This window comes from Salminus brasiliensis, chromosome 2 (assembly GCF_030463535.1).
Source record: "Salminus brasiliensis chromosome 2, fSalBra1.hap2, whole genome shotgun sequence".
Classification (NCBI taxonomy): domain Eukaryota; kingdom Metazoa; phylum Chordata; class Actinopteri; order Characiformes; family Bryconidae; genus Salminus; species Salminus brasiliensis.
The window spans coordinates 17976416-18004366 of record NC_132879.1 but is presented as its reverse complement, the minus strand read 5'-3'; the positions used below and the strand labels follow the sequence as shown (position 1 = coordinate 18004366).

Here is a 27951-nt window from a genome sequence, read left to right as displayed (position 1 = left end):
TGTGTTTAGAGCAAAGAACTAGTGGTCACGACCTTGGATAACCCTTGTTATCTAAAATTATATCTTTGGAACTTGGAATAACATGCAGGAAGGAGATTTGGTTGGATGCCTGCCTGTAGAGTGCTTTCTAGTTCTCTGAACAGGTTCAACATTGCAGTAATAAAATAGTGTTTCTTCAGCTGAAACTTAATCCATGTTTCGCAACACGGATATTCTGGGCTTGCTGCATCTTGTCCATATTTTTTTAATCAGTGCTACAAACACACACAAATATGGCTTGCAGAAATTGTGGTGAAATTAATTGGACAAACGTTCAGTTTGTTTGTTTTCTCGAGTTACTGTTATGATGAAATCCTGCACTTTCGCTGCTCTGAGCATGTCGAATCACACAGAAGACCAACTTATCTTCTGTATTGTTTTGTTTGAATACATTTGGCCCTGTTCTTGAAAAGCTGCACTGCGCTATGACCCAAGGAATCCCTCTGGTTCGAATCCTGGGTCATGCTGCATGCTATCAGCAGCCAGAGCCTGAGAGAGCACAACTCTCTCTCCGGGTGGGTAGATGTCTCTCTCTCTCTCTCTCTCTCTCTCTCTCTCCCCACATCACTTCAGTGTGATGATAAGCAGCATGGGTGTCTGCTAGCTGATGCATCATAGCTGGGTACCTGACGCTTTCTTCCAAGCGTGTTGGTTCGAAAAGAGGCGGTGGCTGGTTGTGCATGTGTTGGAGGAGGCATGTATCAGTCCACAACCCTCCCAACATTGCATGTGATTGTGGGAGAGTGAATAGGTTGAATGGGTTGGGTAACTGGCCATCTAAAATGTGGGTAAAAAGAAAAGAAAGAATATTGACATTGAACATATACACACACAAATCTCTTTAACAAAAGCAGCCTTTAGAGAACCAAGCGTAGCTCTTCTGTTGCATTGAACCCTTTGTAGCGCCTTCATTTTTGAGAATAAGCAGTGCATGTCTATGGTGTTCTTTTCCTCAGGTTCATAACCTTCAAATCATGGGACTGTGTTAAAGAACCTTTACATTTAATATGATGGTGCTTGAAGGGTTCTCCACACTCAAATTATGGTTTATTGTGGTTCTTCTATGGCATAAACAGTTTATTATTGCATGTTATTCACTATAAATATCACCTGGACTAACAGAGCCACATCGACCGAATCAGGCACCGCAGGGAAAGGGAAGTGTGTGTTTTAAACACTAGAGAGTTGTGTTTTCTTATATTGAATCAAACAAACATAGAAATGTTCCTACCTTCTTCCGTTTGCGCATGTTGTGTGCAGCCAGACTGACTCTGCCGAGTTCCTGATGATTAAGACTTGTCGAGACTGGAGAGGTTGTGGTCAATTTTCCCTTATTTCACTTTAGAATGAAACCATAAAGCATAGTTTACACACTTGGCAATAAAAGACAATGACTGCCTCACTTATATGTTTATAAAGCCGGCAGTAAAAGCTAATGACATTGCTGTAAGACTGCCACTCCTCTTGAAATAAATCAGATGTCGGCTCACACAAGACATGACAGATTAATTCAACAAATCTGCAGATTCTTTACATTTCACACGCTTCTATTTCTTTCTCTTTCTGTAGGCGTGCTGTCACTTCCGGCCCATTTCAGTCCATACACAGAGGGCCAGCAGGCCGGGGTGGAGAGCAGAGAGGATGCGTACGCCCAACTGGAGCTCCGGACCCTGGAGCAGTCCCTGTTGGCCACCTGCGTGGGAAGCATTTCGGAACTGAGTGAGTCTTTTTCTCTCTTCCATCTCTTTATCTTCATCTCTCTGTAAACACTAGGGCTGTGTATTAGCAAGAACCTGCCGATACGATTCGTATCATAGTAGAGAGGTTACTATTCAATATATTGCAATACTGTAAGACAGTGTTCCTCAACACTGGTCCTGGAGGCACCCTGCCCTGCACATTTTAGTGCTTTCCCTGCTCCCAACACACCTGATAAACTAATCAGCTCATTAACAAGCCCTTTCATAGTGGCAGGGGGTGTGTTAAAGCAGGGAATCCACTAAGGCGTTTTCACACTTGTCCCAATTACGAGTCCGCACCCAGGTTCATTTAGGGGTGGGGCTCATTATTGCTGGTTTGCTGTCAAACAGAAGATTTTCATTTAAATCGTGGATCAATTCATGCACAGTCTTATACATCACTTTTTTGCAAAATAGGAGAGCCTAGATTCATCCGTTTACTGCTTTTCATATTTTCATTGGATACAAACACTCAGGAGGAGACATTTCCCCATGCATGTCATGTTTTAGCTAAGTCAAAGCAGTCATGGGACAAAATGAACCAATCATGCAAGCGAACAGACCACCGATTTCAGAAATAACAGAGTGAATTATTTTAGACTGCTCCCGGGGTTAAAGACAGCTGTCACACCCGACCAAACTTTCTGAACTAACTGAGGAAGTGGACCTGGACCTGGGTCTGGAAAAAGCTGCTTTTTAAAGTAGTTAGAGCAGTGGGTCTGAAGACAACACTGATGTCTAGCAGTCTGGGTTTAAACACAACACAAAATGAAGCACTGTCTGACACTAATCTTTGCAGCTAAACTATTTATTAATAATCACTACTGTGTTTTTTGTTTTTTTGAACCGATACAGTATTGCAAACATAGTATTGCGATACTGAAGGGTATCAATATTTTCTTTCACCCGTAGTGAGCACAAAATAAAATGTGCGATGCTGTTCCTTAATGGCTGAATAAAAAAATAATTTGCTAGTTGACAAAGGTCACCATTCTCTGTTTGAGACAGTGGCACGTAGTGTACCATGCAGCTGACAGGACAAAGGGTTCATCCAGGATTTCCTCTGAAGAGCACTGAGAAGAATGTCTCGTTCGAATGTGCGTTTTCCCTTAGCTCCCTCAGCTCCATGTTTCTTCACATTTCCCCTTTTGTCCTCCTTGTCTCCTCTGATGTTTTGAAAAACTGGGCCATCCTGACAGTGGGGAGTTGGAAGCAAGCTCGTGGAATACACTCCATTACCATACAATAAGCGCTTCAGTCAAGCTCTTCTCAGCATGGAAGAAAAACAGAATCATGTTTATTCATACATGCAAGTCGAGTGTGCGCTCTGCTGGTGAATGTCTCGGCGTGCCAGGGGGTTCTGGCTGAGGCAAAGCAGAAGTGAGCTCACACTGGAGCTGCACAGATACAGGTTTGCTTGCTGTTGTTTCAGCAAAGTGAATGTGGGAAAGGTGATAATGTGAATGCTATTTATCTTTCTGAGCAGATTAGCCCATTATTCCTCCCTCCTGGTAAACACTCCTCATGTCAGTCTCTTAGGAGTGGGACATGGAAGTGTTTGCTCTCTAAATATCAAGCTGGGGGAGATAAAGGAGAGTAAAAAGGAAAGAATGGCTAGAGCGTGTGCGGAAAAGTCTGCGTCTCTCAGAGGCTCCGACCCCACTTGTCATTTGCATAAAGGTATCAGATAAAGGCTGCTCTTTTACACTCATTTGACACCAGTTTCTTCTGGCATACTTCTTTACAGATTTGTCATAGAACACCCAGCAGCACTGGTGGTAGATCAGTGTGGAAGGACATCCTGCCTAACTGGATATCTATTAGAGAATGCGAGTGAGGGTTAATATATCCACCCTATCAGTTTTTTTTGTTAAAGAATACAGGGACCCCACCACCATCCTCTGACCCGATAGAGCTCAAGACATGTCTGGCCTGGAGAGATATGTGTGATCTCTTCTCAGCATGGGCTGAAAGCTCAGGTTTCATAGTAGTCATAGTGTCAGGTTCTCTGGGCTTGGGTCCATTGTTTTTGTTGTTTGTTTTAACTGCATTATTTTTAAACAATTTGTATTTTATACACACTGACAACTTCATAATATTGTGAATTAGACACCAAGTGATATGTTTTAGATGTTTTATTAAGCATCTGAATTATCTTGAGAACAAGAGGAAATAGGAAATAGTTCTAGGATTAATTATATACTGTAATGTAAGAAAGAAATGTATAGTGTGTTTAATATATTATAATAAACTGTGACTGATGCTGCAGTGACATCACTTTATGTGTGTGTATAGCGGTACACACTCATAAGGTACTTACATTAGTCAACTTCTCTTGGTTGTAAACACACTGTTCCGTGTGTTAGCATAAAACTAAAAATACAGGTGTCTACAGTATGTTCTTCTGGCACTTCCTGGTGCCAGAAGGTTTTCTTGACATTAATGCACTAGGAAACAATATTACAAGTACAGCACAGCTCAGTTGGTAAAGGGCATGGGCCAAAATGGCAGAAATTAGACAAACGTCTTGAGGGCAAGCAGCTTAAACCGGTGAAAGCACTAGAACGGCCTATTATGCCTTTTGTGTTCTGTTACCTTCTAGGAAAGTACCTTGCAGCTGCGGGCTGTGTATGGAAAGGTTTAGGTTTAGGTAGGTTTAGAAATGGGCCAGGCTTAAAATGCTCCTGACCATTTAAAATCCTGACCATTTTAAACTCGACATCCGATGTAATTCTCTTCATTTACAGTCATGATGGTCAGGTTTTCTGCCTCAAGATGCTATCACTTTTAAACCATGGGGTAATGCAGCTTTCTAAATGATCTCTTCTCTTCCTACTGATTCTTTTAAACCTGTAAAGTGAATGATGTGTACTTTATACATCATCTTTCTAGTTGTGTATGCTATATTTTTATTTTTGTTAGTTGTTTTTTTCCCACTTTTACTTGTACAAATACGGGTAACGGATAGCCCAATTGGATAGAGCTATGGGAATTCCAGATGCAGTAGTCATAACCTAATTTTCAAAGTAAATCCCACAAACATACACACATCGTGTTTACATTTCTATGATATGAAATAGTGAGACGCTCCCGCATCCTGTTCACTGGAAACACACAGTGCTCTGCTTTCTTACTGTATAACCAGATACATACCATAACATGAGCACATGAAGTGTAGCTCTCTGTTCATGGGTAGTTCTTTATTTCGACAGTATTTTTTCTCTCTTTACATTAGTTAGTTTATGAAAATACGATATTTCCCCAGTGATGAAAGCTTTCTCTGTTGCCTAGCTCTTCCTCCGTTAGGCCGCCTTACCTGCCTGTGTGTGTGTTTACCCTGCGTGCCACAGGCCCGGTGGGGGCATGAGCTGGGAAATGGGTCGAGCTTGCTCTTGATGGAAAGGGCAAATTTCCTCCTGCAAATGTCTGGACACTCCGCTGTTTGTACCTCAGCACAAGAGCACCTTCATATTAGGGGAATAGCCTAGCGGAGTGTTTGCAGAGTGGGTCAGTTTGAGTGAGAGCGCTCTTTGTGCTGTCTTTGAGGAGGCCACAGGGCTGCGCTGGCACCCTCTCCACACACACCAGCATCCTGAACCGGGGAACGGGCAGACAGTGAGGCATCTGTATGGCCTCAGCCACCCTGGAACCCTGGACCCAAAAAGAGCATCCTGGAACTGAGCTCAAATTGAGCTCAAATATGTGAGGATTTGGCTCTGTATTTGAACTGTTATCTATTCTGATAGCGAGTGTTTAGACACACTCTTAGCTTGGGATCACTTACCGAAGTGAGTGCATTGCTGTATGAATGTTAAAGGTGATCTAGTTTAGCCTCATTTTGCTATATAAAGGTTTTGGGACCAGAAGGTTGCTGGTTTTGTCCCCTGGACTGGTAGGAAATAGGGGGTGGGAGAGAACAATGTCTTCTTCTCCCTCAAGATTTATGGCTGAGGTGCCCTTGAGCAAGGCCCTTAACGCCCAATTGCTCTGGTTGTGCATTCTCACCACCAGTTTACTAGTGTGTGTGTGTGTGTGTGTGTGTGTGCACTACCACAGTCGGGTAATTGCGAAGGTTGAAATCCATTGTACTGCTGTGCAGTGAATGAAAGTGTGTTTCTAATTCTAATTCAGTGTTGATCTAAGCCTTAGTGCTTAACTTAAACCGTAGGAAGCAGGCAATTAGAGATAAACCCAGATCTAGAAACCAACTAAGTAGATTGGATTAAATTATAGCTTATAGTTGGAACATGGTGTTATAAAAACTAGATTATATGATTATGGATTATAAAACCAGTACTAGTTGCTGTCATCAGTGAGACCACAAACACCGCCTTACACTGCTGCCAGTTTTGCTCTGAGCTGTAGAAAGTTGTATTTATTATGATCAAACCAAAATAGCTGATCCCCCCGAGGGGAAAAGTATCAGCAGCAAGGGCCAGCTTTCCGACTGTAGACTGAATTCCTCCGAGACCCCTCCCAGGGCTTGGCGTGATACAAAGAACCCCCTTTAAGCTACAAGTGGGGTCTTTAGCTCTTAATGGAGGGTCCCTCCCACTCAAAAACCACTCACTCGGGTTAGAAATTAACCCATGGGGTAATTACCTTAAATGAGCGTTGCTTGTTCCCACAAATTGACCAGCCAGCCCACAACGTCTGGCCTTCTAGCTCTGCTATGGTCATGCATGAAATAGTACCTGTGTTTAGTTGTGCTGCCCTAGCGCTCAATCGTCGCTTCTTTTGTGACTCCTTGGTGTTTTGTCTCGTGGTCTGTGAATGTGTTTTCCTCTGTAATGGAGGGTGAGGCAAGGGAGGTTCATCTCCTCCTTCCATCTGTCCTTAACCAGGTCCTGATTTACTGTTCATACGGGTGTCCTGTCAAGCTCAGTTGTGCAGAAAAACACAGTGATGAGGCCAAATCAACCCATCTCATGTCTCTCCTTTTTCGTTGCCTGTATCTTTCTAATGCTAACATACAATCATGGATATATGTGCTTGTGTGCAGAGTAAGGAAAGGTAATATCCTAGGGAGTGTATTGTTGGATCTATAGCTGAGAACCGGGTAAAAAATAAAGGATTTGTCTGCTTTGTTGGCTTTGTAGCTCACAGTGAAAAAGCATAGCATTAGTGTGTGTAGTAAGGGGATAGCATTGTTGGGATGCTGTCTTATGTTTCATCTAGTGCTTATTGCTGATTAGATTGCGGTTGTGGTTGTGGTTAATTTTACTTCCCTCACCTATGCTACTTGATGTAATCTGGTTTAGGAAATTGGTGGAATAGGCAATGACGCAACAAGAATGTGAACTCCCAACCTTATTTGGCTTGTTCCTTCTTTATCTAATCACTGTGTTCCAGCAGTTGTGGAGGGCCATTCCAGGCTTAGCATCTAGTCAGTTTACAAGAAATCAGGGTTTCTGGAAATTACACATAGACTGGGAAACATCTGGAAAGCCCAGCAAATTAAAATCTCTGCAAGCATAATGTCCGGCATTAATATTCCCTTAAAGCATATTTTAGGTACAAGTACAAAAAACACATTTTCACTACCCCTTCTATAAATATATGTTTTAGTTTAATAAATATGGCAGTATATTAACACTGTCATGCAAGAACATTATATTACATTATATTTTGTAATTTTTCACTTTTTGATATAATGTGATTCTGGTTGTTCTTTACATTGTGTCAAAATGTCACTGTGATTGGATCAATAGAAATGCTTCTAAATGACTTGAAATAAAATATTTCTACATTGACTTCCACTGAAAGCTAAGAAGTTCCTTTAAAGTGGCCATTTTGAGACACATCATTTTTTGTGTAACAGCAGAGATATGCTAAAACATGTCTTAAACTGACCTGTTTAACCTCTTAAACTTCTCAGAACCACTGGTGGCTCCTGGCCTGTTCCCCCACTGTTATAACTTAGGAACTTAGCTCAGCTTTTCCTAATTAGAGTAATAAAATAAAATAGGGTGTAATAAAATAAAGCATGCTCTGATTGGGTGTTGTCTACCTAGCTTCTTTAGATTACTGCAGCATTCAAATGTATTATTTTGACTGCAGTAGGCATACAAGATAATGCCTGTGCAGGATTTTCATAATTGCCAGGGATCGCTGTTTTGACAGGATCGGCTATTTCACTGGCCTTTCTTAACAACCAACCACAATTGCAGTACCAGTCAAAACAGTGTTACAACAAAAAACACTTCTGGCTAAAGCAAATTGGCGGACAGTGGCTTTTTGTGTTATTATTATTACTTATGTTTTGTGTAACTCTACCTTGAGTAGCATCTTTTTACTCAATTTCGTTTAGAAAGAGGTTTTAATAACCTCCTTATTAAAACAAGATCAAACCTGATTATCTTGTCAGCCGAAAACAAACAGACTTCTAAACTAAAGCCCACAAGAAAGATCCATATCTGTCTAGAGACAGCAGCTGATGAGCTGATGATGTGTACATTCTTCCTTATGTGTTTTCTGAAGTGATTTCTGAAGTCTTTGTTTTAACCAGTCACCTTTTATAATCTCTCCCATCAGGCGACCTGGTGTCTCGGGCCATGCACCACATGCAGCGCCTGAGCTCTGTGCGTCCTGGACTCAGTCCAGCCCGTCACGCCCGCCAGCAGCCTGTCTCCTGGTCTCCTGACGCCCTCCACACGCTCTACTATTTCCTGCGCTGCCCTCAGATGGAATCAATGGAGAACCCCAACCTGGACCCGCCTAGAATGGCCCTGAGCAAGGAAAGGTGAGGCCCAGAGCATCTTTTTTTCCTCCCTACCTGCCAAGCCTACAGTTTCCAGCCTCCAATCCACACTAATTAACACCTGATGGCCCATTTATATGCATGTGAAATCTGAGAAATCCAGTGGCCTGAAAGAGCTTTTAGAGGTGGTAATGATATGGTAGGACTGTAAGGACCTCCTCAAATCCTTTGTTGTGGGAGTTCGTTAAATTATGAGCTTAGTGGGGTTCTTTCAGAGGTGTTTTGATTTAGGACAGAATCATTAGGCACTTTGGGTGGAATGTGCTGTAGGTGGAACATTATAATAAAAGGGTGCCATAAAGAATTCTTGGAAAACAAGTCATGGAAGGACCACTTCTGACTCTTTTTCTGTCATTCGTGGGTTTTTTTTAAGATCCATCCAATGTTCCCTAGCAAACTAAACATGGTTCTTTCATAATATCAATCATAACTGTTTAAAACACTTTGTCTTAAAAAGGAAGCATATAAACTAATACATTTAAAGAGCCAATATTCAGTACTTTCTTGTATTTATTCCCCCATAGGTGCATTTTGACAGTTGACCAATTTAACCTTTCTTTCTTTAACCTTTAGAATTAAATATACTGTTTTTGTTACTGTTTCTATCAGGCTGATATATGTAAAATGACCTGTGCTCTGATTGGTTCCCATATATCATGCCTTATTTAAAAAAACAGGCCTGGCAAAAACATTCACATCCAAAATATTAGATGTGAATGTTTCGCCAGGCCTAGTTTTTAATAAGGCACAATATATGGGAACCAATCAGAGCACAGGTCATTTTACATGCAGAGCTAAGGCGTTGTAGGCTGAATACGTTAATAGATGTAATGCATTAGTTTTTGTCACATCAGAAGCCTTTTTTTTAGCTTATTTTCTATATGAACTACATGAACTGGACATTTTGAAACCGTAACAGTATTCATACTACATATACATTTGATTTTCTTTTAATTTTCTTTGATAAAGGCCATCAAACAGTATTACAGTACTCCTTTTAGTGCTTTCTTTACACCAAGAAAAAGAGCAAACCATGTAATTAGTGAAAGCAGTAATCACCACGACCCTTCAGACAGTGCTTTAAGGTTTTTAGGGCTTACAGAAAGAGGAGAAACAATAGGATAAAGACGTTACTGTCAAGCCAAGAAGCAGACCCTGAAGCACAGTTCTTCTTATCACAGTCAATACTTTCCTTGAGGGGAGCAGCAGGAGGTTCTCATCTCTGCTCACAATAGGAAGAGCTCTCTCCAAAAAGCTGGGATTAACCTGTCATGAACAATAGCTCTAACGGGCCCGGAGCTTAATGACTACAGATTACTGCAAAAAGACTCCAGATGGACTTCTCTGGTGTACATTTTCTGTAAGGGTGTAACGGTTTCAGAGATAGATAGACAGATAGACAGATAGATAGATCACTTTATTTATCTCACGGGGAAAGTCAGTTTTTACAGCAGCAAAATCAAACAAGAGAGCAGCATAATAAAGGCACTTAAAATAGTAGTAAGAAGCTTTGATACTGGGTATTAAAAATCTAAAACTGTATTGCTGATGCTCCCCTCACTCTCTCCTGAGGCTCTCATTTAGTTATCATGTTCTGTGGAAACAGGTGGCGCAGTAAAAATCACTACCACAGTAAAGTGGGTGGGGGTAGGAAGGGCCTTATGTTATGTGTGCACCAACACTTCAATAACTGGTCAAAAATTAATTCTAGAGCTTGTAACTTTATTTCTTTTGTTAGAAGCTGGTGTTTCTGTACCTGAACCAAACAATTCTGCATTGCTAACACTGCACTGTGCTCTCTGGAATTATGGAGCGCCATCCAATACTTTTCGGGATGAGTTGCTTAGTTGGGGATGAGTTGGGGTGGTGATCATCCAGCATCCTGAACTCACTAAAGCTCTTGTTTCTGAATGCAATCAAATCCTCACAACCATGTTCCACAATCAGTGGAGTAGACAGCCTTCCCTGGACAGTAGAGACAGTTACTCAGTCAAAACAAGATAAACTCTTTTTTTTAATACCTATGATTAAGGAAGAAACAGTGAAAATATTCTACTGCTAATTTCTCGTCATCTATGATGGACTGGCGCCCTGGCCTGTCCTGTCCTGTCCAGTCATACCATGTAGGCTCCGGACACACATCAGCCCTGGCCATGAAGAGTAATTAATGAAAAATTTCTTAATATTTGTGCCTAAACCTAAACCCTAGTATTTACCCATACTCTAATTCCAAACCTAAGATCATGCTCATTCCACACAGAAGCTCTAAAATACCCTGTTTACGTTCACCCTTCACAGTGTACTGACAGAGGCTGCTTCTGGATGCCTTGGTGCCCCAAGAGCAAAACGTGGTCATGTGGATGTTTGTCATTGTGGATCATCTTCTCCTGATGTTTGTTAACGAACGTCAGGCACAAAGCCTCTCTAAATGTTTTGCTAGCGCATGCACACGTATAATAATCGCACTGTGGCCAGATCTTAACACGTGTCGGCTTCAGCTGGCCTGCATGCTGTGCAGAAACCTCAACCTGAACAACAAACATGAGTGGAAAACAACAAAGGTGCTCTGCTAGCTGACTTCAAAGAGACAGCGCAATAGGAGCGCACCCTGTCATCTTCACGATAACCCCACCACCACCAGCACCACCAGAGATTTACAGTGTAACTGGAGTGTGTGTGCTTTTGTGTGTGTGTGGCAGTGGAATGGGTTACAGGTGGTGCCTCGGCCCTGGAAGTGATTAAACTCAAGCCCCCACTCCTGATTCAAGATCTTCTTGGTGCTCCTCCTATTATTGAAAAGTCTATTAAACCTTTGTTGGAAACTCAAACCGCAGACTCGCTTGGCCTGGCTGTGTGGTCTTAACACAGATCAGTAATTGTAAAGATGCTGGTACGGGCTCTGTGAGGTCTTAGTGCATTTAGCAGAGGTTATTGCAACACAGGGTTGATTTACAACGGCTCAGGGCACCCTGCATGACTGCTAACAAGAGGGTGGGTGGAGGGGGTAGAGAGAGACAGGAAAAGAAAAAGGGACATGGACAGAGAGAGGTCAGAGGGGTGAAGAGGAGCTCTGCTAGGTACTGGGAGACAGTGGAGGGTCAGGAGGGAATCTGAAATGAATAGATGATGCACTAATCATGTGTCTGTCCAGAGACAGCACAGCTCAAGCCTGCTGACTGTAAAGTGTAGCAGGTGTGGGGAGACAGGGTGTACAGGGAGACAGGGTGTACACTTGTGGGAGTTTCGAATGAGCAGTTACGGTAAAACAGCAATTAAGCCAGGCCTCTTTAGGAGTGTCTGGGGAAACACATGCAAAGAGATTTAAAGAAGAAAACTAGTAAAATATTCAATGACAGCTGCTAACAGTTGCCGTAACAGTTGCTAAATAAATCTGAAAAATTCAGAGCTCAGCGATGTTTCTGCCAAATAAGCTTTCCAAGCCAAATACATACAAATATAGACATCAACATTAGTATCACTACTGAAAGAATCTGTGACAAAGAAGAGAAATTTATTTTTGACCACAGAAAACTTTGATGAAAATATCTATGAAATATCTATTTTAAATGACATATGTAGTGTGTTTTATGATGTACCTGTGGATGAAAAAACACCAGAAAGATGTACTGTCCTGAATGTATTTGGAGTATAAGGCCTTTTCTCATTGTTTCTTTGTGGAAGCTTAGTTGTTACTAAAAGGCTGTACTTCAGCCTAGCTAGCTCTCACTGTGTAGTTTGTATTCTTTAAAACAGTGCTATGTTACATCCATCACAAAAGGCTTAAATAATATATGTGGGAATTCTGTGAATCATACACACCACTCAGTGATTAAAACCCACTTATGATGAAAGCAGTTACTGTCATGGTACAAAATGTCCTCTTAAACAGAAATATCTGTTGTCTGAATGTGGTCAGGATTCACGTTGCTGACCCAAACCATATTCTGCTTGTACCAACAACCCAAAAAATCTGTGTTACAAGTTTGTGCCCCACTCTTCTCTTCTCTATTATGCTGATTCAACTGCACTGAGTTTGGAATAAAGGTTTTGACTACTGAGTGACTAAGGTTAGAGATATGCTTGCTGTTTGGCCATTTGCGCATTCATTTAGACAATCGTCTGTGTCGGGAACATATCTGTGCACAAATTTGCCTATGTGCTACATGTGTTACTGGAGGCTTCCAGTAGAGGACCAATGAACACTGACCAGGTTTCCACATCGACTGGTAAAACAAAACTGACCTCTCGCCATCTGTTCTGGCAAGCATAATTGATGGATGTGAACTTGGTCACCCAGCCTTTCTTGACAAATTGTCATCATTTTGATGTTGTTGAGTGCCTGCACTGCCTCTACTGTTTGTGTGTATTGCACAAATACGCATCCTGAGGGCGTGCACAACCAACGCACCAAATGGACGCAGGATAAGCAGGGAAGCCGTAATACATACACAAATGCATGGTTAAAAGCAAGTATATAGAGTGTTGGCCCCATCATCAGGAGATTGTAAGTTCAGCCCCTAGCGATGTCCAAGGAGTCCAAGAGACTGATATTGACCACTCTGGATGGGTAGGATGGCCCTCCCTATCTCCCATCACTCAGCACAGTACTAGCCAGCTTGGGCATCTGTTAGCAGTTTTGAAGGTTCTTCAATTTGAAACTGTGGAGGAACCTCTTAAGGTGCTTTGAAGAACTTTCAATAAAAGGTTTTGAGAAGAAAAAGGTTCCTCAAAGCATGAGGTTCCTCCATAGTTTCAAATTGAAGAACCTTAAAGGTTCCTTAAAGAAACTTTAACAGTGCCGTCAGTGTTGAGTTTGTTGAGTTGTCTGAAGACACTATGTTGAGAGGTTGAACCCTATCAAAGACATTTGAATTCTAGTGCAGTTGGAAAGAACTGTAGAGTGCACTTGCAACTGTTGTGAGGTCAGAGATTTACAGTACTGTACTGTTTATTATGTACAGCTTTGGGGAAAAATAAAAACAATGTCCTATACTTCCTGTAGCTCCACATAATACTCACGGAAAAATTAATCATCACCCTTCGCCAAACCACATTAAACCACAAGGTGGAGTGAACGGAGGTATGTGCTCCAAAAGCTTCCTGCCACAAGCGTGACTCAGAGTCTCTACAGCACATCCACGGAGTCAAGAGGCAGTCAGGCCGTGTGGTCTCTGTAGCCCATGCCTAATCACAGTCACACATCTCGAGTGTGACCTGGTCACAACAAGGCCCCATTACACGTCTGTGCGCAGGGCGGGCTAATTAGCACAGCACACTCTCCGGTTTCACCACACCCCGCCTGTCCAGGGCTTTGATGTAGGCCATGGCCCGGCTCGAGTTTCGGCTTGAAGGCTACGGGCTGAACTTGAGCCCGTGAATCAGATGCAGAGGTCACTGTCGTGGCGCGACCCTGGGGCCAGCCGAACGAGAGCGAGAAGGGCCCGGACACACTCGCCGCGGCCCTTTGGCAAGCGAACAAAGCAAAGGGTTTTAAACGTTTAGAAGGGGTTGGATTTCACACTCCTTTGGTTTCATTCAGATAAGAAGAGGGTCACAAGATTGGACTATCCATCAAAAGTGTGGGCGGGGGGCAGGGTGAGGAGGGTAAAGGTTGTAACTCTGCCGCTTCGCTGTGCTGTAGCTAACTCTGTGGCAGTTGTTTCCAGGGTTGAGAGCTTTTGAGGGATCAATAATTGCATTTAGAGATGGAAAAGGGCTATGGGAAATACACTTTGGCAGGGCGCCAGGACTTTTTGGATGTTGTGATTGCTCGAATGCTCTGCTAGTGCCTTCGCTGACTGTTTTCAATCAAAGGCATGCTTTAGGTTTAAAAGCCCTGCCTCTGTCTTTCTCTCTCTTTCCCTCCTGCAGATAAATGCACATAATCAGGTCCATATGTGCTCCTGTAGTCAAAGAGATCAAATATAGAACAAATCCCTATAGATGGAGAGTAGAACAGTCTGGATGGGATGTTGATGGGGTGATGTGATGTTGTTCACTGTGCATTTGTATGATGTAGTAGTGTTTGAGCAGTTTGAAGATGATTGCTCCTCTTAAAAGGTGCCATAGGATGCATTTATTCAGTATTTATTCAGTTGTTCTCTTTTGTCTAAATAGAAGCTTTGTGACTTTTGTTGGGGCAAAAAGAGCCCGGATGCAGTTTTTCAAGCCCACATTGGCATCAGAATCAAACAAGCTGATTTTCCTTTTATGGTGGGCTCACACAGAAGCCTCATTGCCTTGCATAGCTTTGTTTTTAGCACAGTAAGAACATCCTTGTGATTATAATAATTCCCAGGTCTTACAGGATAGTGCTGCTCACCTTTCAGCAAATTAGTCACTTTGTACTCCATGAACCTACCGGCATGCTCTCTGCATCACTCTCTAGCTATGTCTGTCACTTACTGTCTCTCTCTCATCCAATTTATTGTGTATGATAAGCGTGTGCCAGGGAGCCGCTGTCAATATATGGGAGATTCCTGCATTTTTCTGCTCTGGTCTTTGACCAGTTTTAATATTAATGAATCAAGACTGTTGCATAACAGTTTAGGGTTTGGCTCGTTCAATAGCCATGTTTTACTTATGCTGGATTTGCATTTGAATGAAGAGACAACCGTTTTAGAGGTTCATTCTGCTAACCACTTCCATGTTTCAAACTCCATTTTAAGGCTCCTTGCGTCAGTTAAAACCAGCTAATGTCAAAATGTAATGTTTATTAAATAATTACATACACACATACATACTTTCTTTCTTTCCTGTCTCACAATCACATGTGAGAGTGATGCATAATTTAGATATAACACTGACCACTCTGACAAAAAAGCCTTATCTGAAGTTTAGCCTCTGGTATCACTCTGTATTAGCTTTTGTGATTTTTTGCTGCAGCTTGTCGCAGCTTATCCATTCAAATATGGTCTAAATATATATTTATATTTATAGATTTATTTAGTGTTTTGTTTCTAAAATCTTAATAGCCTTTTCTATTTTCATCAGATCTATTTTATTCCATCTCATATATTTTTTCTCCACATACTGCTGAGCATCCCTGTTCTGTGCATTGTTGTTGTCTGTGCTTAATATTTACTTTGCTTAATGAGCACCGCCTTCCCTCCGGTCTGGCTCATTTGCATATGTCTCATTAGGTTGGCGGACCCTTGGTGGGCCGACTTTGTTTTACTATGTTCCTGCTGAGCCGCCTGCTCCCTGAGAGCTCCCCAGCACTGTGTTATCTCCTTTCCTGCTGCTGGAGAGCTTAGCCGCACAGAGCGGAGTAGAGCAGACAGACAGGCCTGAGGCTCAACTTGGTGGGAGTCAAGGTGGTTATTCCTAAGTGATGATCTAACACCCAGCTTTGCTCTTTAGCTTTTAATGATTCATGTTGGGTGTTCGAGCAGAGGCAGCTGATTTTAGATCATCACTCTGGGATATGTGCGGAGGTGGGCAGTGATAAACTGAATTGAAAAGTGCTGAAAAGAGGGCTTCAGTTATGCTGATGTGACTGAATGTGACAGTGAAGGAAAGCAGTTGAGACTCTGATCGCATGATGCTAAATGGCCTGTTCATTTGATTGTAGTATGCCTTTCAAGAACTTGTTTGAATGCCTACTTGCTGTAAGCTGACAATGGCGCCCCCTTCTGGGACGCAACTACTAATTCTTGTTTACATGTAAAGTTGTGTATTAATGGAATTTTTCATATTCTCTCAAGGTTTAATGCTCATTTTCAAACTTTAAAAATGTAAAACCCATCCCTCATCACTAATTAATGCCTTGCTGGCTTTACATTCTCTCTGCTCTCATCTTTTAGGCATGATGCAACCAATAACAGAATCAGGTCCTTTTCAGTTAACATAACTGTCTTACAAAAGACACACACATGTGGGGAGTGCATTCATATTGTCAGGGGGTGTGTGAACTGTGCAAGGAGTGTGAGCGGTAGCAGCTGTGGCTGAACTCAGTGAGTTTATGGATGTGACAGGGTGCTGAAAGACACAGCCCATCCTGCTGAAAGCTGGACAAGAACACAAGAACCCTTTTGTAACACTGTGCTCTGATGATTCAGACACTTTAAAAGGGCACTGTGTCCTAAAACTAGCATTTAATGTGTTATTTGTCATGTTGTCATATTCTGTAATGTGGCATTTTATCCCTCAGCCTCATGGCTGTGACAGAAGAAGAGGACAACATCGTCATTTCTGACTCCAATACCCAGCATGCAGCATGAAATGACTTTATACTATAGGGGACACCCCTCACAATGCTACAGAAATACTGACAGTTAGTCTACTACTGTCAGTCTACTACTGGCATTGGCTGCACTGTATGGACAAAAGTATTTCTTCCAAAATCAAGGAGATTTTAAAAAGAGAGTTCATCTGCTTTTGTTAGAGTAAGTGTCCTGGGAAGGCTCTCTGCTTTTGGAGCATTGCTGTGAGGACTTGATTGCAGTCAGCAACGAGAGCATTAGTGAGGTCAGGATGTTGGATGATCACCACCCCACCTCATCACCAACTCCTCAACTCATCCCAAAAGTATTGGATTGAGCACCATCCTTAATTCCATCTTCAGTGTGTCCTAACTAGACTAGCTATGTGTATGTGTATTGGCAGCAATGGGTGCAATTTAAAGTTGAATGCATTCATTAGGAGGGGTGTCCACAAACATTTGGACATATAGTGTAGATGGCTTCCTACTGCAGTAACTTGCATAAAAAAACAAACCCCTTAAGATACATCATTACGCTGTAGACTATGAGTCATGTTTACAAGACATGAAGGGAAGCTTACATTTTTAATTTTGGACAGAGTGTTTTCTTAAACCCAGTCCTGGACTAATGGGATGTGTGCAAGTGTCCCTTGTCTCATGGGTCTTGTGTCCACCTCCTGTGTTCTCCTGCATGCTATAGATTTATTTATAATTTACCTTTGACATGTTTATCTACTCCTCAGGCCCTTCCTCTTGCTGCCACCCCTCATGGAGTGGATGCGGGTGGCCATTGTACACGCAGAGCACCGCCGCAGCCTGCTGGTGGACAGCGATGATGTCCGACAGACAGCACGACAGCTCCTGCCTGGACTGGACTGTGAGCCCAGACTGCTGAAGTAAGAGACATTTCCTCACCTTACTGTCTTTCAGCTCTAACAGGATTCAGGGTTCAACAGTTCTGGCCGTGTACAAGTCTGACATCTCCTACACAAAACACATCAGACTATAATGTGTTTCTCTGCTTTTCTGATCCGTTGCTGGAGCATCTTCCTTTAAAAATAGAACATATTTATTTTTAGAGATTTTGAAGGGTTTGATCTTAAAAATAACTGATCTTTCAATTTAATATATATTTTCTTAGTGCCTAATTTTAGCTTTCACCACCGGCTGAGCATTCCTATTGCTCTGTGAATTGCTTTGAGCACTTCAACCCCCCACAGCGTGGCTCATCATGTGGCTGTTGTCTTGAACCGTTAAGTTCCAGTACACCTGACTCATATAATTAGATTCTCTTGAAAGGCTTAAATGTGTTAGACTGGGATTGGAAGTAAACTAAAGGAGTTGGGTTATAGGGCTAGAGTGTGACCTTTTTTTAATTATTAAAATGAAATTAAATGCAATAAAACCGTCCCATTTTTACACATTTTAAAGGGACTGTATTGGTTAGCAGTGTCACATATGACCTCATCATATTCCCATATATTCATTTAACTGCATCCAAAGTGAGCAAAGGCCATCTGCAAAGCCCTCAGACTTTTATTAGCTGCACCCACCCAGTACTTTAGCCCACAGACTGATGTCAGAACCTTGGCTTGATTCTTTATGATTTGTGACATCTTAAGGAAAAACACACTCCTCCTCCTCCACTCTGAAACAGTCACAAACCCACTCCCACTCCTTACCTCCCTTTTTCTTCTTCTTCCAGCTTGTTTTATTTTTATCTTGCCGTTCTCCTTTTTTCATACTCCCCCTCAAATTTTCTCACTTATTCTATCTTTCTCTTTCTTAATTGTCCCACCTCTCCCCACCTCTCTCTCCAGGCCAGAATGCTGTTTTAGTTCCTTTAGAAGGCTGGATGCCAAAGCAGCCACTGATAAGTTCCAGCTGGATCTGGGCTTTCGCATGCTTAACTGTGGCCGCACCGATCTGATAGGACAGGCCATTGAGCTGTTGGGGCCAGATGGGGTCAACAGCATGGATGATCAGGTACTTACTACACACAGTTCATACAACTATACAACTAGGGCTGACATGATTACTGGCTTAAAGGGCTCACATCATGTAAAACAGAATTACCTTAGCTTTATTAAATAATAGCAGTGTGTATTAATATGTCACACACCATTTAACCCCAGTCCATTTATATGCTGTAAAAATCACAAGAACAGGAATATGTACATATCCATACATACATAGCACCTGTTCAGCCTACAACAGTGTACCCCCGCCCACTCATTTAGCATAGTTCTCAGAAGTGTTTCAGCTCTGATTGCTTTTTGATTGGGGCACAATACAGGGCAGTCAATCAGAACAGAGCTCCTCTATCTTATATCAGCTGATGGCTGATGAAATTTGGAAAATTAATGTTTAAAAAGTAATTATTTCAGGTTTTTTTATGTTGTAAGAAGACCTTAAAGTAAATAAAAGAACAATAAATAAAAAAAGTAAATAAAATGAGTATATGCTAAAAGTATAAAATGCAGGAACAAGTTAGGATATGGGCCCTTTAAAACCTGATGTTTAAAAGAAATAATGGACAAAAAATTTATGAGAATTTATATGATGAAAATGTATATTCTAAATTCTCCTTCTGGTACCTGTTACAATAGAGCCTAACAGACATACTTATTTGTATGCATTATGAGCATATTGAATTTTTGTCTAAATCCTTTGTGTACTCTATTGATGTTTAGTTAATTGAAAAAAACCCTCAAAGGAATAGATTGCTCAATTACTCATATAATCAACTATGACAGCCCCACACACACCATGAATACAACTAAACAACTCCCCATCCACACTGGCTATAATTTATAGGGCGTTTGTTTTGAGAAATGTGTTCTGAGCCAATAAGAGGGGGTCAAGGTTTGGAAGTGTTTAGCACAGAGCCTCCAGAACAATATTGATCTAATATCAGCCAGATTTCAGACTGTCCTCTCCCCTGCTGTGTGTGCGTGTGTGTGATGTAGGGCATGACCCCACTGATGTATGCCTGCGCTGCTGGAGACGAGGCTCTGGTCCAGATGCTGATCGACGCCGGAGCCAATCTGGACATAGCAGTAAGTAACTGCTCTGCTATCTATTGCAACTACTGGCAGACATGCAGGCCTGCTGCTTAATGAAGACTGAAACCTAATGCTCTGTGTGTCCCTCCCACCCAGGTGCCGGTGTGCTCCCCAAAACACCCCTCCGTCCACCCTGATAGCCGCCACTGGGTGGCACTCACGTTTGCAGTGCTGCATGGACACATCTCAGTTGTACAGGTTAGAGAAGTCCTAGAAGGAAATTCATATAAATAATTTTTATGTATTTGATTTATTACTGAGAGCAAAAAGACTATTAGGAGAAGTATGTCTTTGTAGTAACCCTTTCTTTAGTTGTCTCCTGTGAAGTGTTTTTATGAGTTCATGTAAAAGCGTGTATGTGTTTCCTCAGCTGCTCCTGGATGCCGGTGCAAGTGTAGAGGGGGCAGCAGTGCGCAATGGACAGGAGAGCTGTGCAGACACCCCGCTTCAGCTGGCTTCTGCAGCAGGTGGGTACAAGAGCTTGATCTTTACACTGGCACACCTTTACCTGCTCAGCTGGATGATGTTTTTCTTTGCTCACTCATTCACAGACACACCCTCTGCACTGCTATTAGTCAGTGGCGACTAGTCAAGCCAAAAAAGGCATCGGAATGTGAGCCTGATGTGTCTCACAGAAGCGAACACTAAGAAATCTGATGTTGTGCTAATGGTTGAATTTCATGGCAAGGCTGACTGCAAGACTCAGTGGTTTTAAAAATAGAACTCTGGCACTCCAATAATCCGAAAGGAATGATGCAAAACAATAAATTAAATGTATTAAACTACAAAATGCAAAACTAAATTAGTTGTAAATTAGTGCAATCATTTAGCTTAATTTACACCAGTATTTAGCTCTATTCCCAGCTGCTCGTACAGGCTCACATAAATATGGCCTAAGGGTATGTGTCTGAATAAGAAGTCAACACATGACTTTTCACCTCGGTTCCTCTGTCTGCTATCACATTACTAGCTCTGCTGGATGCCTGGAAGCCTTTATTGAATGGGACGGGAGCATATATGCTTTGTTCGTTTACAAGTTCTTTGTGAACTTCACAGTAGTTGTGTAGAACACACACATAGATCGGAACAAAAGGTTTTCAAAGGTCTCAGTTTCTGACCTTCCACACAAACTGCTGCTGCAATGCAAATACCTCAGTTTAAACCTGAAGCAGCTGATACAATATCACAGCTTTTACATTCCCTTTGTGTTGTGAGGAATACGTATAATTTCAAAGCCAAACACTTCAAACCGAACTCAAACAAGCACACATACCACCGGCAAATCACAGGGACTCTGCGGGGGTCATGTGTCCACGCCAGAGAAGGAGTGGGGGTAACAATTACACTCTCTGCCTTGAGGCCTGCACACCTCCTCTCTCTCTTTCTCTGTGCCACTCTGGCTCTAGCACTCATCACTGAAGCTCATAGCCTGCCATCCACTGCTGGCAAGCTTAAAATAGGCTTCTGATGACAGCCCATAGCCAAGCTCTATGACGAATTAACCAATGGGAGCTGACTGAATTGGGTCAGGAATGTGTTTTTTGTGTTTTGGGAGTTTGTGCTGTGTATGTTGTATGTGTGGGTATTCCAAGGGTGCGGCAAGGGGGATGGGTGCTCACTGGTTTAAACTTTTTTAGCGTGTGGCTGACATTCTGTGTTGGGATTCGAGAGAGGCCACACATAGCTGCATGGAAGAACCACTGCAGCAAATTCTTCTCGTACAGCTGCAGCACACACGGCCTGTAACCAGTGATTAGAGATGTAATCCCGTCATTCCCTCACTCTTTGCTGTCCCCCTCCCCTCTTTCTTCTCCCTGTGTCTCACTTTTTTTTCCTGTGTCTCCTGCAGGGAATTATGAGATGGTGAGTTTGTTGTTGGCGCGGGGCGCCGACCCCTTGCTGAAGGCTCATGAAGGAAACATCCTTACATCATCACTCTACGAGGACATGAACTGCTTTAGTCATGCTGCTGCACATGGCCATAGGTACACTCTTTTACCCCCCACTGATTACACACACGCACAATAGTCAGCGTGCACTCTTACCCCCCGCCGATTACACATGGACCTCCCATCAGTGTACAATTTTACCCCCTACTGATGAATTTGTCACACATGTACATAGTCGGTTTATGCATTAGGAGCAGATTATGCACACTTGTGTAAAAGACTGTTTTAAAACATTGCCACTAAATACAGGCAGGGAACAGTTTTCAGTATCTCTGACAGACACTTTTGGGCCCTTGGGCAAGGCCCCTTAACCCTCCCTATTCAGGAGTGCTGTAACATGGTTGACCCGGTGCTATGATCCCAGCTTTCTAAGCTGGAATATGCAAACATCTGGGGGCAGTGGTGCCCCAGGGGTTAGAGCGCAAGGTTATCAATCACAGGTATGTAGGTTTGAGACCCCAAATCTGCTACGCTGCTGCTGTCAGGGTCTCAAGTAAGGCCCTTTATCCCTTTCTGCTCCAGGGACACTGTAGCATGAGTGACCCCAGCTTCCCAAGTTAAAATATATGCAGAAAGAAGAACAGTCAGTGCAGTGCAAACCCCTGGAGTTCTAAAGCTTATATGCTCTCACAAGCAAACACTGTCTCTCATCTTTAGGCCCCCACAGGGACTCAACTTGCCATCTTTAACTGTGATCTGGCACACTCTCAGTCTTAAGAAGTCGGGTTATTCTGTAAACAAACACATAAACACCAGACTGTAGCCAGACTGCATGTATGACTAACTGCTGACTGTGTTTAAGGCAGGAAGTAAGAAACTGAGTAACTGGGTTATATACATGGCTGCACCACACAAATAAATATCAGTAGGTCTAGACCATTTAGTGTACCTACCACACCTGACACCCTTCCTGAATTGGGGCTTTGTCATCTGTGATCTCTAATGAGCTAATGATCTCCAGGGAACTGTACGCTCCTGATAGGACTTCCCAAGGCGAACAGACTTAGGGTGAAAATTCTGATAAACATGATCCAACACAAGTGAAAAAGAGAGAAAACTGGCTGGCCTGTCCAAGTGCATAACATGAGATAACCATGTAGACCCACCACCCACAAGGTCCAGATTGGGGGTGCAGTGCAATGCCCTTTAGGCATGGCATTATAAATTCCATATGTATGCAGAGTACCGACCGATTCAGCAATTGTAATATCAGGATTGGTCAAGTGAATTACACTTAAAAAATACAGATATGGCAGCTACACTAACAGTGCAGTTGACATTGCCGTAGTTACTGCATGGCCTGGACTTGCAGATAAATATGAAGCTGCCTGACTGTAGTATTCCATCGGCATAACCATCACTCATTGTTACTGCCCTAACTGCCTTTTTCTTTTGTTTGTAGGAATGTACTGAGAAAACTCCTCTCTCAGCCACAGCTGGTGAAGGACGACGTGCTCTCCCTGGAAGAGATCTTAGCAGAGGGTGTAGAGGGGGAGGTGGGGCCACACAGCAGGAATGGAGAGATGCCGCCCTCTCCTAACCCCAGCCTGGCCTCAGAGGGAGGACAGCCCCGTCTTTGCAAAGCTCGCATGAAGGCTCTTCAGGAGGCCTCTTTCTACAGTGCGGAGCATGGCTACCTGGATGTTACCATGGAGCTCCGGTCTCTGGGTATGTCAGAACCTTACTTTCTTCTCCTGGAGGGTCATATGTCCTCATGTATATGAAGTTCTGAGGACAGTTTTTTACAGTGGCTCTGCCAATCAGGTTGCATACAGTTCTTAAGACTGTCAGTGTACAGGGCAGGGCAGGTATATACAGTGTTTTTGTGGCACAGGGATTTGCTGACGTTCTCAAAATGTTAACATCCTTTCCTGATGCTTCCAAAAAAACTTGTGTTGAACTGTGGGATATATACTTAGCCCAATTCTGCGTTGATGCGGTCAGTTCTGTTCTGATGCATTATTAAGAAAAGGGGTATAGTCTTGGCAATCATCCCAGCCTGAAGCCAGAAACAGGTAGAATAACTCTCTGCTGCCTCCTGCAGGAGTTCCCTGGAAGCTGCATGTGTGGCTGGAGTCTCTGCGCAGCGCGCAGCTACAGTCCAGAGCTACGGTCACGCTCTCTCTGCTCCGAGACTTCACCTCCATCAAGGAGGAGAACTACTGCGAGGAGCTGTTCTCTGTCGGCCTGCCCCTCATGTTCAGCATCCTCAAGAGCAGCAAGGTATCAACCACATTCTCACCAACACCGCTCCACACATAATTGAGAAGATAGCAAAAGTGCAGAGTCTGGAATTACCTGATACTAAACTGGTTTATCTTTAATCTGTGTACAGAATGAAGCTATAATCCAGCAGATAGGCTCCATCTTCAGTCACTGCTACGGACCAGCTCCTATTCCTTCCGTTCCAGAGATGAAGTCCACCCTGTCAGCCCAGCTCGGTAAAAGAGAGATCTGACATGTAGAATGATGGCATTATTGAGTGCTGTTATGAAGCTTCTTCAGAAAATCTATCTGTGAATTAATTCGTCCTTTTCTGTTTCTCCATCTATAGACCCTCACTTTCTAAATAACCAGGAGATGTCTGATGTGACATTTCTGGTGGAGGGGAAGCCATTCTATGCTCATAGGGTTTTGCTGATGACAGCATCTGAGAGGTAAGACGTCTCTCTTGCGTTGGTACTATTGAGTTTGGAGGTGTTCTTCTCGAAAGCCGAAAGGTTTAAGCCTTTTTGGCCTCAGTCTGTGAACATTCTGCACAGATGTACATCCATGAATGCATGAAGTCATTCAGACTGCCTGTGGTATCTCTGTCCAGGTTTAAGTCGCTTCTCGGATCCAACAGTTCCGGTAGCTCTCAGCACTGCAAGGACATTGAGATCAGCGATGTGAAGTACAGCACTTTTCAGGTACCATGAGCACCATTATTTCCTTTCACTCTAGTTCTGTACTCTGGAACACTTTTGGTCTCTAAAGATGGTTAAGGATAAGGTTAATCATCTATACATGGTATTTCTCCAGGTGATGATGTCATATCTGTACTGCGGGGGGACAGAGTCTCTGAAGCTTGCTGTTCCAGAGCTGCTGGAGGTAATGGAGTAATGGAGTCAGAGTTCAGAACAGAACAGCTCATACCACAGACATCTCACAACAAGTCTAAGCCTGGAGATCTGACAAAGCTCTTGGTGATAGCTGGCAAAATGAAACATGATGTTATCATGTTTATGTAGAATTGCACTGTGTGATAAGACTGAACTTTTGAAGTTACTGAAATGCTCTGATGGGAATGAATGTGTATATGCTGGGATGACTGATTTGAGCTTGTCTCTCTGTTAGCTGCTGTCAGTGGCCAGTTTGTTCCAGTTGGTAGGACTGCAGCGGCACTGTGAACAGCTGTGTGCTCAGAAAATTGACCTGGACAACGCAGTCAGTGTGTACAACACAGCCAAGGTAAACAGCACAGTCCACATCTGCACTGCCACCTTTGTGAACACAGCAGGGAATTATGGGGTCAGTACTGTACTAAGGGATGTTTTCTCATGCAAATTAAAGGTGAATTGTCATCAGCATATTAAAAATTAGGGTTTGATGTGGTACTTGAGGATGTTTCAAAATGTGCCATTCACTTCCAGTCTATACAGTAAACTGCAACTCTAGGACAGCAAATCAGAAAAGAGGTCATTTACATATACCAGGCTTAAAGGCACACCAACCAAAACAACCTTGTTTGATTTAATTGTTTTAATGAATGGGAAATTTGTTTGGAAAATGGTCAGTGAAATGAATTACACTACATACACCCCTGGAAACCTCATAAATTGACCTCCAAGAAATACAGAATAACATAACATACAGAAAAAATGTAGGATCTAAGCCCTTTAAGTGGTTTTAGATGGTACCCTTCGGTCCAAATGGTGTAAAACGGAGTGAAGAGATATTGCACCAAGATGTGTTTCATGCTCACTAAATATGGAAACTGATGTCTTCCAGGCACATGGAGTGGCTGAGCTGAGTGCATACTGTGAGGGCTACTTTCTCCAGAACATGGGCACGCTGATGGAGAGGGAGAGCTTCCGAGGGTTAATCTGTGGACCCGGAAGCCGTTCAAGCCCTGGGAGAGACCTGCTCCTGGAGGAACTAGAAGGAACACTAACCTGCAGGATCCGTTCACTCCATATCACCTCCCACGTGTGAGAGGAAGCCTGAGAGAAGCAGGACATGGAGGAATAAAGCTGGAGGATGACAGTGATGGACAAGATGAAGAAAGAGAGAGAGGAAGAAGTGTTACTGAAGACAGAATTCCTGTGAAGATGAAAAGAAAGAGGGAAAACAGAGGCGAGTGGAGCGGAACAGAAAGAAGCTGACTGTGAAAGTTGTGCAACATGGGCAAAGATTTGTTTTTAAGATATCGACAACCGATTCGAGCATTGGGAGCTTGCGACAGTAGACAAAGCGAGACTGTATTGTAAAGAGTGTAAAATACATATACTGAATGCTGTGGCATTCTTGTAGCTAAAGCTATCCAAATGTAGAAGCCCTTAAATAGTGTCTGGAGAACAGCTTTCCCCTTATGCTTTGACACTCGTCCATTTTGTAAAGAGTCTGTATGGTAGGAGTCGTGCTGGATGGAGTGGGGGAAATAGATTTTTTTATAAGCTAAATTACAACAAATATATTGCAGAAAGGAATGGACATTTTCTATTTAAAAATGTGAGATTATTTAAGTTCCCTTTTTATTGTGCTCTATGCCAAACAAATAAAATAATATAACATTGTGTTGATGTTTGTAAATATGAGCAGTTTACTTCTGTGTTGATTTAGTTAAAACATAAACAACTAAACAGTTATGGAGCTGTAGCACCACCTGCTGGCTCTGAGATGGTGTGTGTGTGTGTGTGTGTGTGTGTGTATATATGTATATGTATATATATATATATATATATATATATATATATATATATATATATATATATACACACACATATATATATATATATACACACATGTGTGTGTGTATTATTTATATATATAATATATATAATATATATATATATATATATATTATTTATATATATAATATATATATATATATATATATAATTTTTTTTTTTTTTTTTTTACTTTGGCGCTACTGTGGCTGCCCACCTCTCCCAGTGTTTTTACTCACTGCCCATAGTCACTAGTCACTGCCACAAATGGGTTATCTGTGAAGGTTATATTGGGTTACGCTGTTTGTGCAATGCCTATGGTTGCTTCATGTTGTACTGATAGTGTCAGAGGAGATGTGGCATGAGCTGAGCCATAAACCCACAGAACATCTTACCTTAGCAAACACTGAAGCCTCAGAGGTGCAGATACACAGTAGAGCCTGATACTGATAGGTTGCTTGGTTGAAAGTTCCACCACCTCTGTGCCAGGACAGGAGATGGTCTAGACATTTGTTTTTAATACATCTTGAAGGATGGTGGGTCAAGCTGAGCTGTATTTGAAGCTTGAAGGGCTCTTGGTGCGGTTTGGGATTTAACCATTGTGATTACATGCAACATCAAGACCAGCGTCTGGGTTTCAAATCTGATGTGGGCAGCTATGGGAAGCTACAGGAAGCCAGTGAAGAGAACATGCAGTGTATCAAAACCAATTCTGGGTAGCCCCACAGCTCTCTAGTGCTACAATAACCATACACTGGCAGATTTGCTCAGATATACATGTTTTGTTTAGTAACTGTTTAAGTTGTGTTTGAAGAATATACCTTCCTTATTACAGGATAACCACAAACACAAACACTTAAACTGCACTGAGAACTCGTGGGATTGCACTGAGGCACTGAAGTCCCTTTACTGTCATTAAACTGGTACAGTAGAATGAAAATGTTCTCTTGACATATCCCAACTTGAAAAGCCTGGCTCAGAGCGCAAGCTCAGTTAAAGGCCCTGCTCAAGGGGCCAAGAGTGGAAGCTTGGTGAATGTGGGTATCGAACTCACAACCCTATGATCACAAATGTATGTGGAAAAGACAAATCCACCATAGGAGGTTTGTGGGCAGTGAATAGCATGTGGGAAGCAGTTTTTTTTTTTTTTTTTTAAGTCATATTAAGAAAATGTGATGAAAATATGACATAGCGATATGAAGCAGCTGGTAAGGCCAGATGAAGACCTACGAAATACTGAAATACTATCCTCTTTTTCATAGGATTTT

General features: G+C 42.4%; 1 protein-coding gene across 1 annotated transcript in view; it reads left to right on the top strand.

Annotated features, from left to right (window-relative positions):
- abtb2b (ankyrin repeat and BTB (POZ) domain containing 2b) overlaps window positions 1–26530 on the top strand; it is a 53540-nt gene extending 27010 nt beyond the window's left edge. Inside the window, exons 2-17 of the mRNA XM_072673619.1 lie at window positions 1609–1758; window positions 8313–8520; window positions 17485–17637; window positions 18562–18727; window positions 19711–19800; window positions 19903–20004; window positions 20177–20273; window positions 21656–21791; window positions 23158–23423; window positions 23800–23978; window positions 24091–24196; window positions 24310–24412; window positions 24574–24664; window positions 24777–24845; window positions 25092–25205; window positions 25746–26530. Coding sequence (XP_072529720.1) covers window positions 1609–1758; window positions 8313–8520; window positions 17485–17637; window positions 18562–18727; window positions 19711–19800; window positions 19903–20004; window positions 20177–20273; window positions 21656–21791; window positions 23158–23423; window positions 23800–23978; window positions 24091–24196; window positions 24310–24412; window positions 24574–24664; window positions 24777–24845; window positions 25092–25205; window positions 25746–25949 — 2234 coding nt within the window. The 3' untranslated portion in view covers window positions 25950–26530. The remainder of the gene's footprint in view (window positions 1–1608; window positions 1759–8312; window positions 8521–17484; window positions 17638–18561; window positions 18728–19710; window positions 19801–19902; window positions 20005–20176; window positions 20274–21655; window positions 21792–23157; window positions 23424–23799; window positions 23979–24090; window positions 24197–24309; window positions 24413–24573; window positions 24665–24776; window positions 24846–25091; window positions 25206–25745) is intronic.
- Window positions 26531–27951: the final 1421 nt, after the last annotated feature.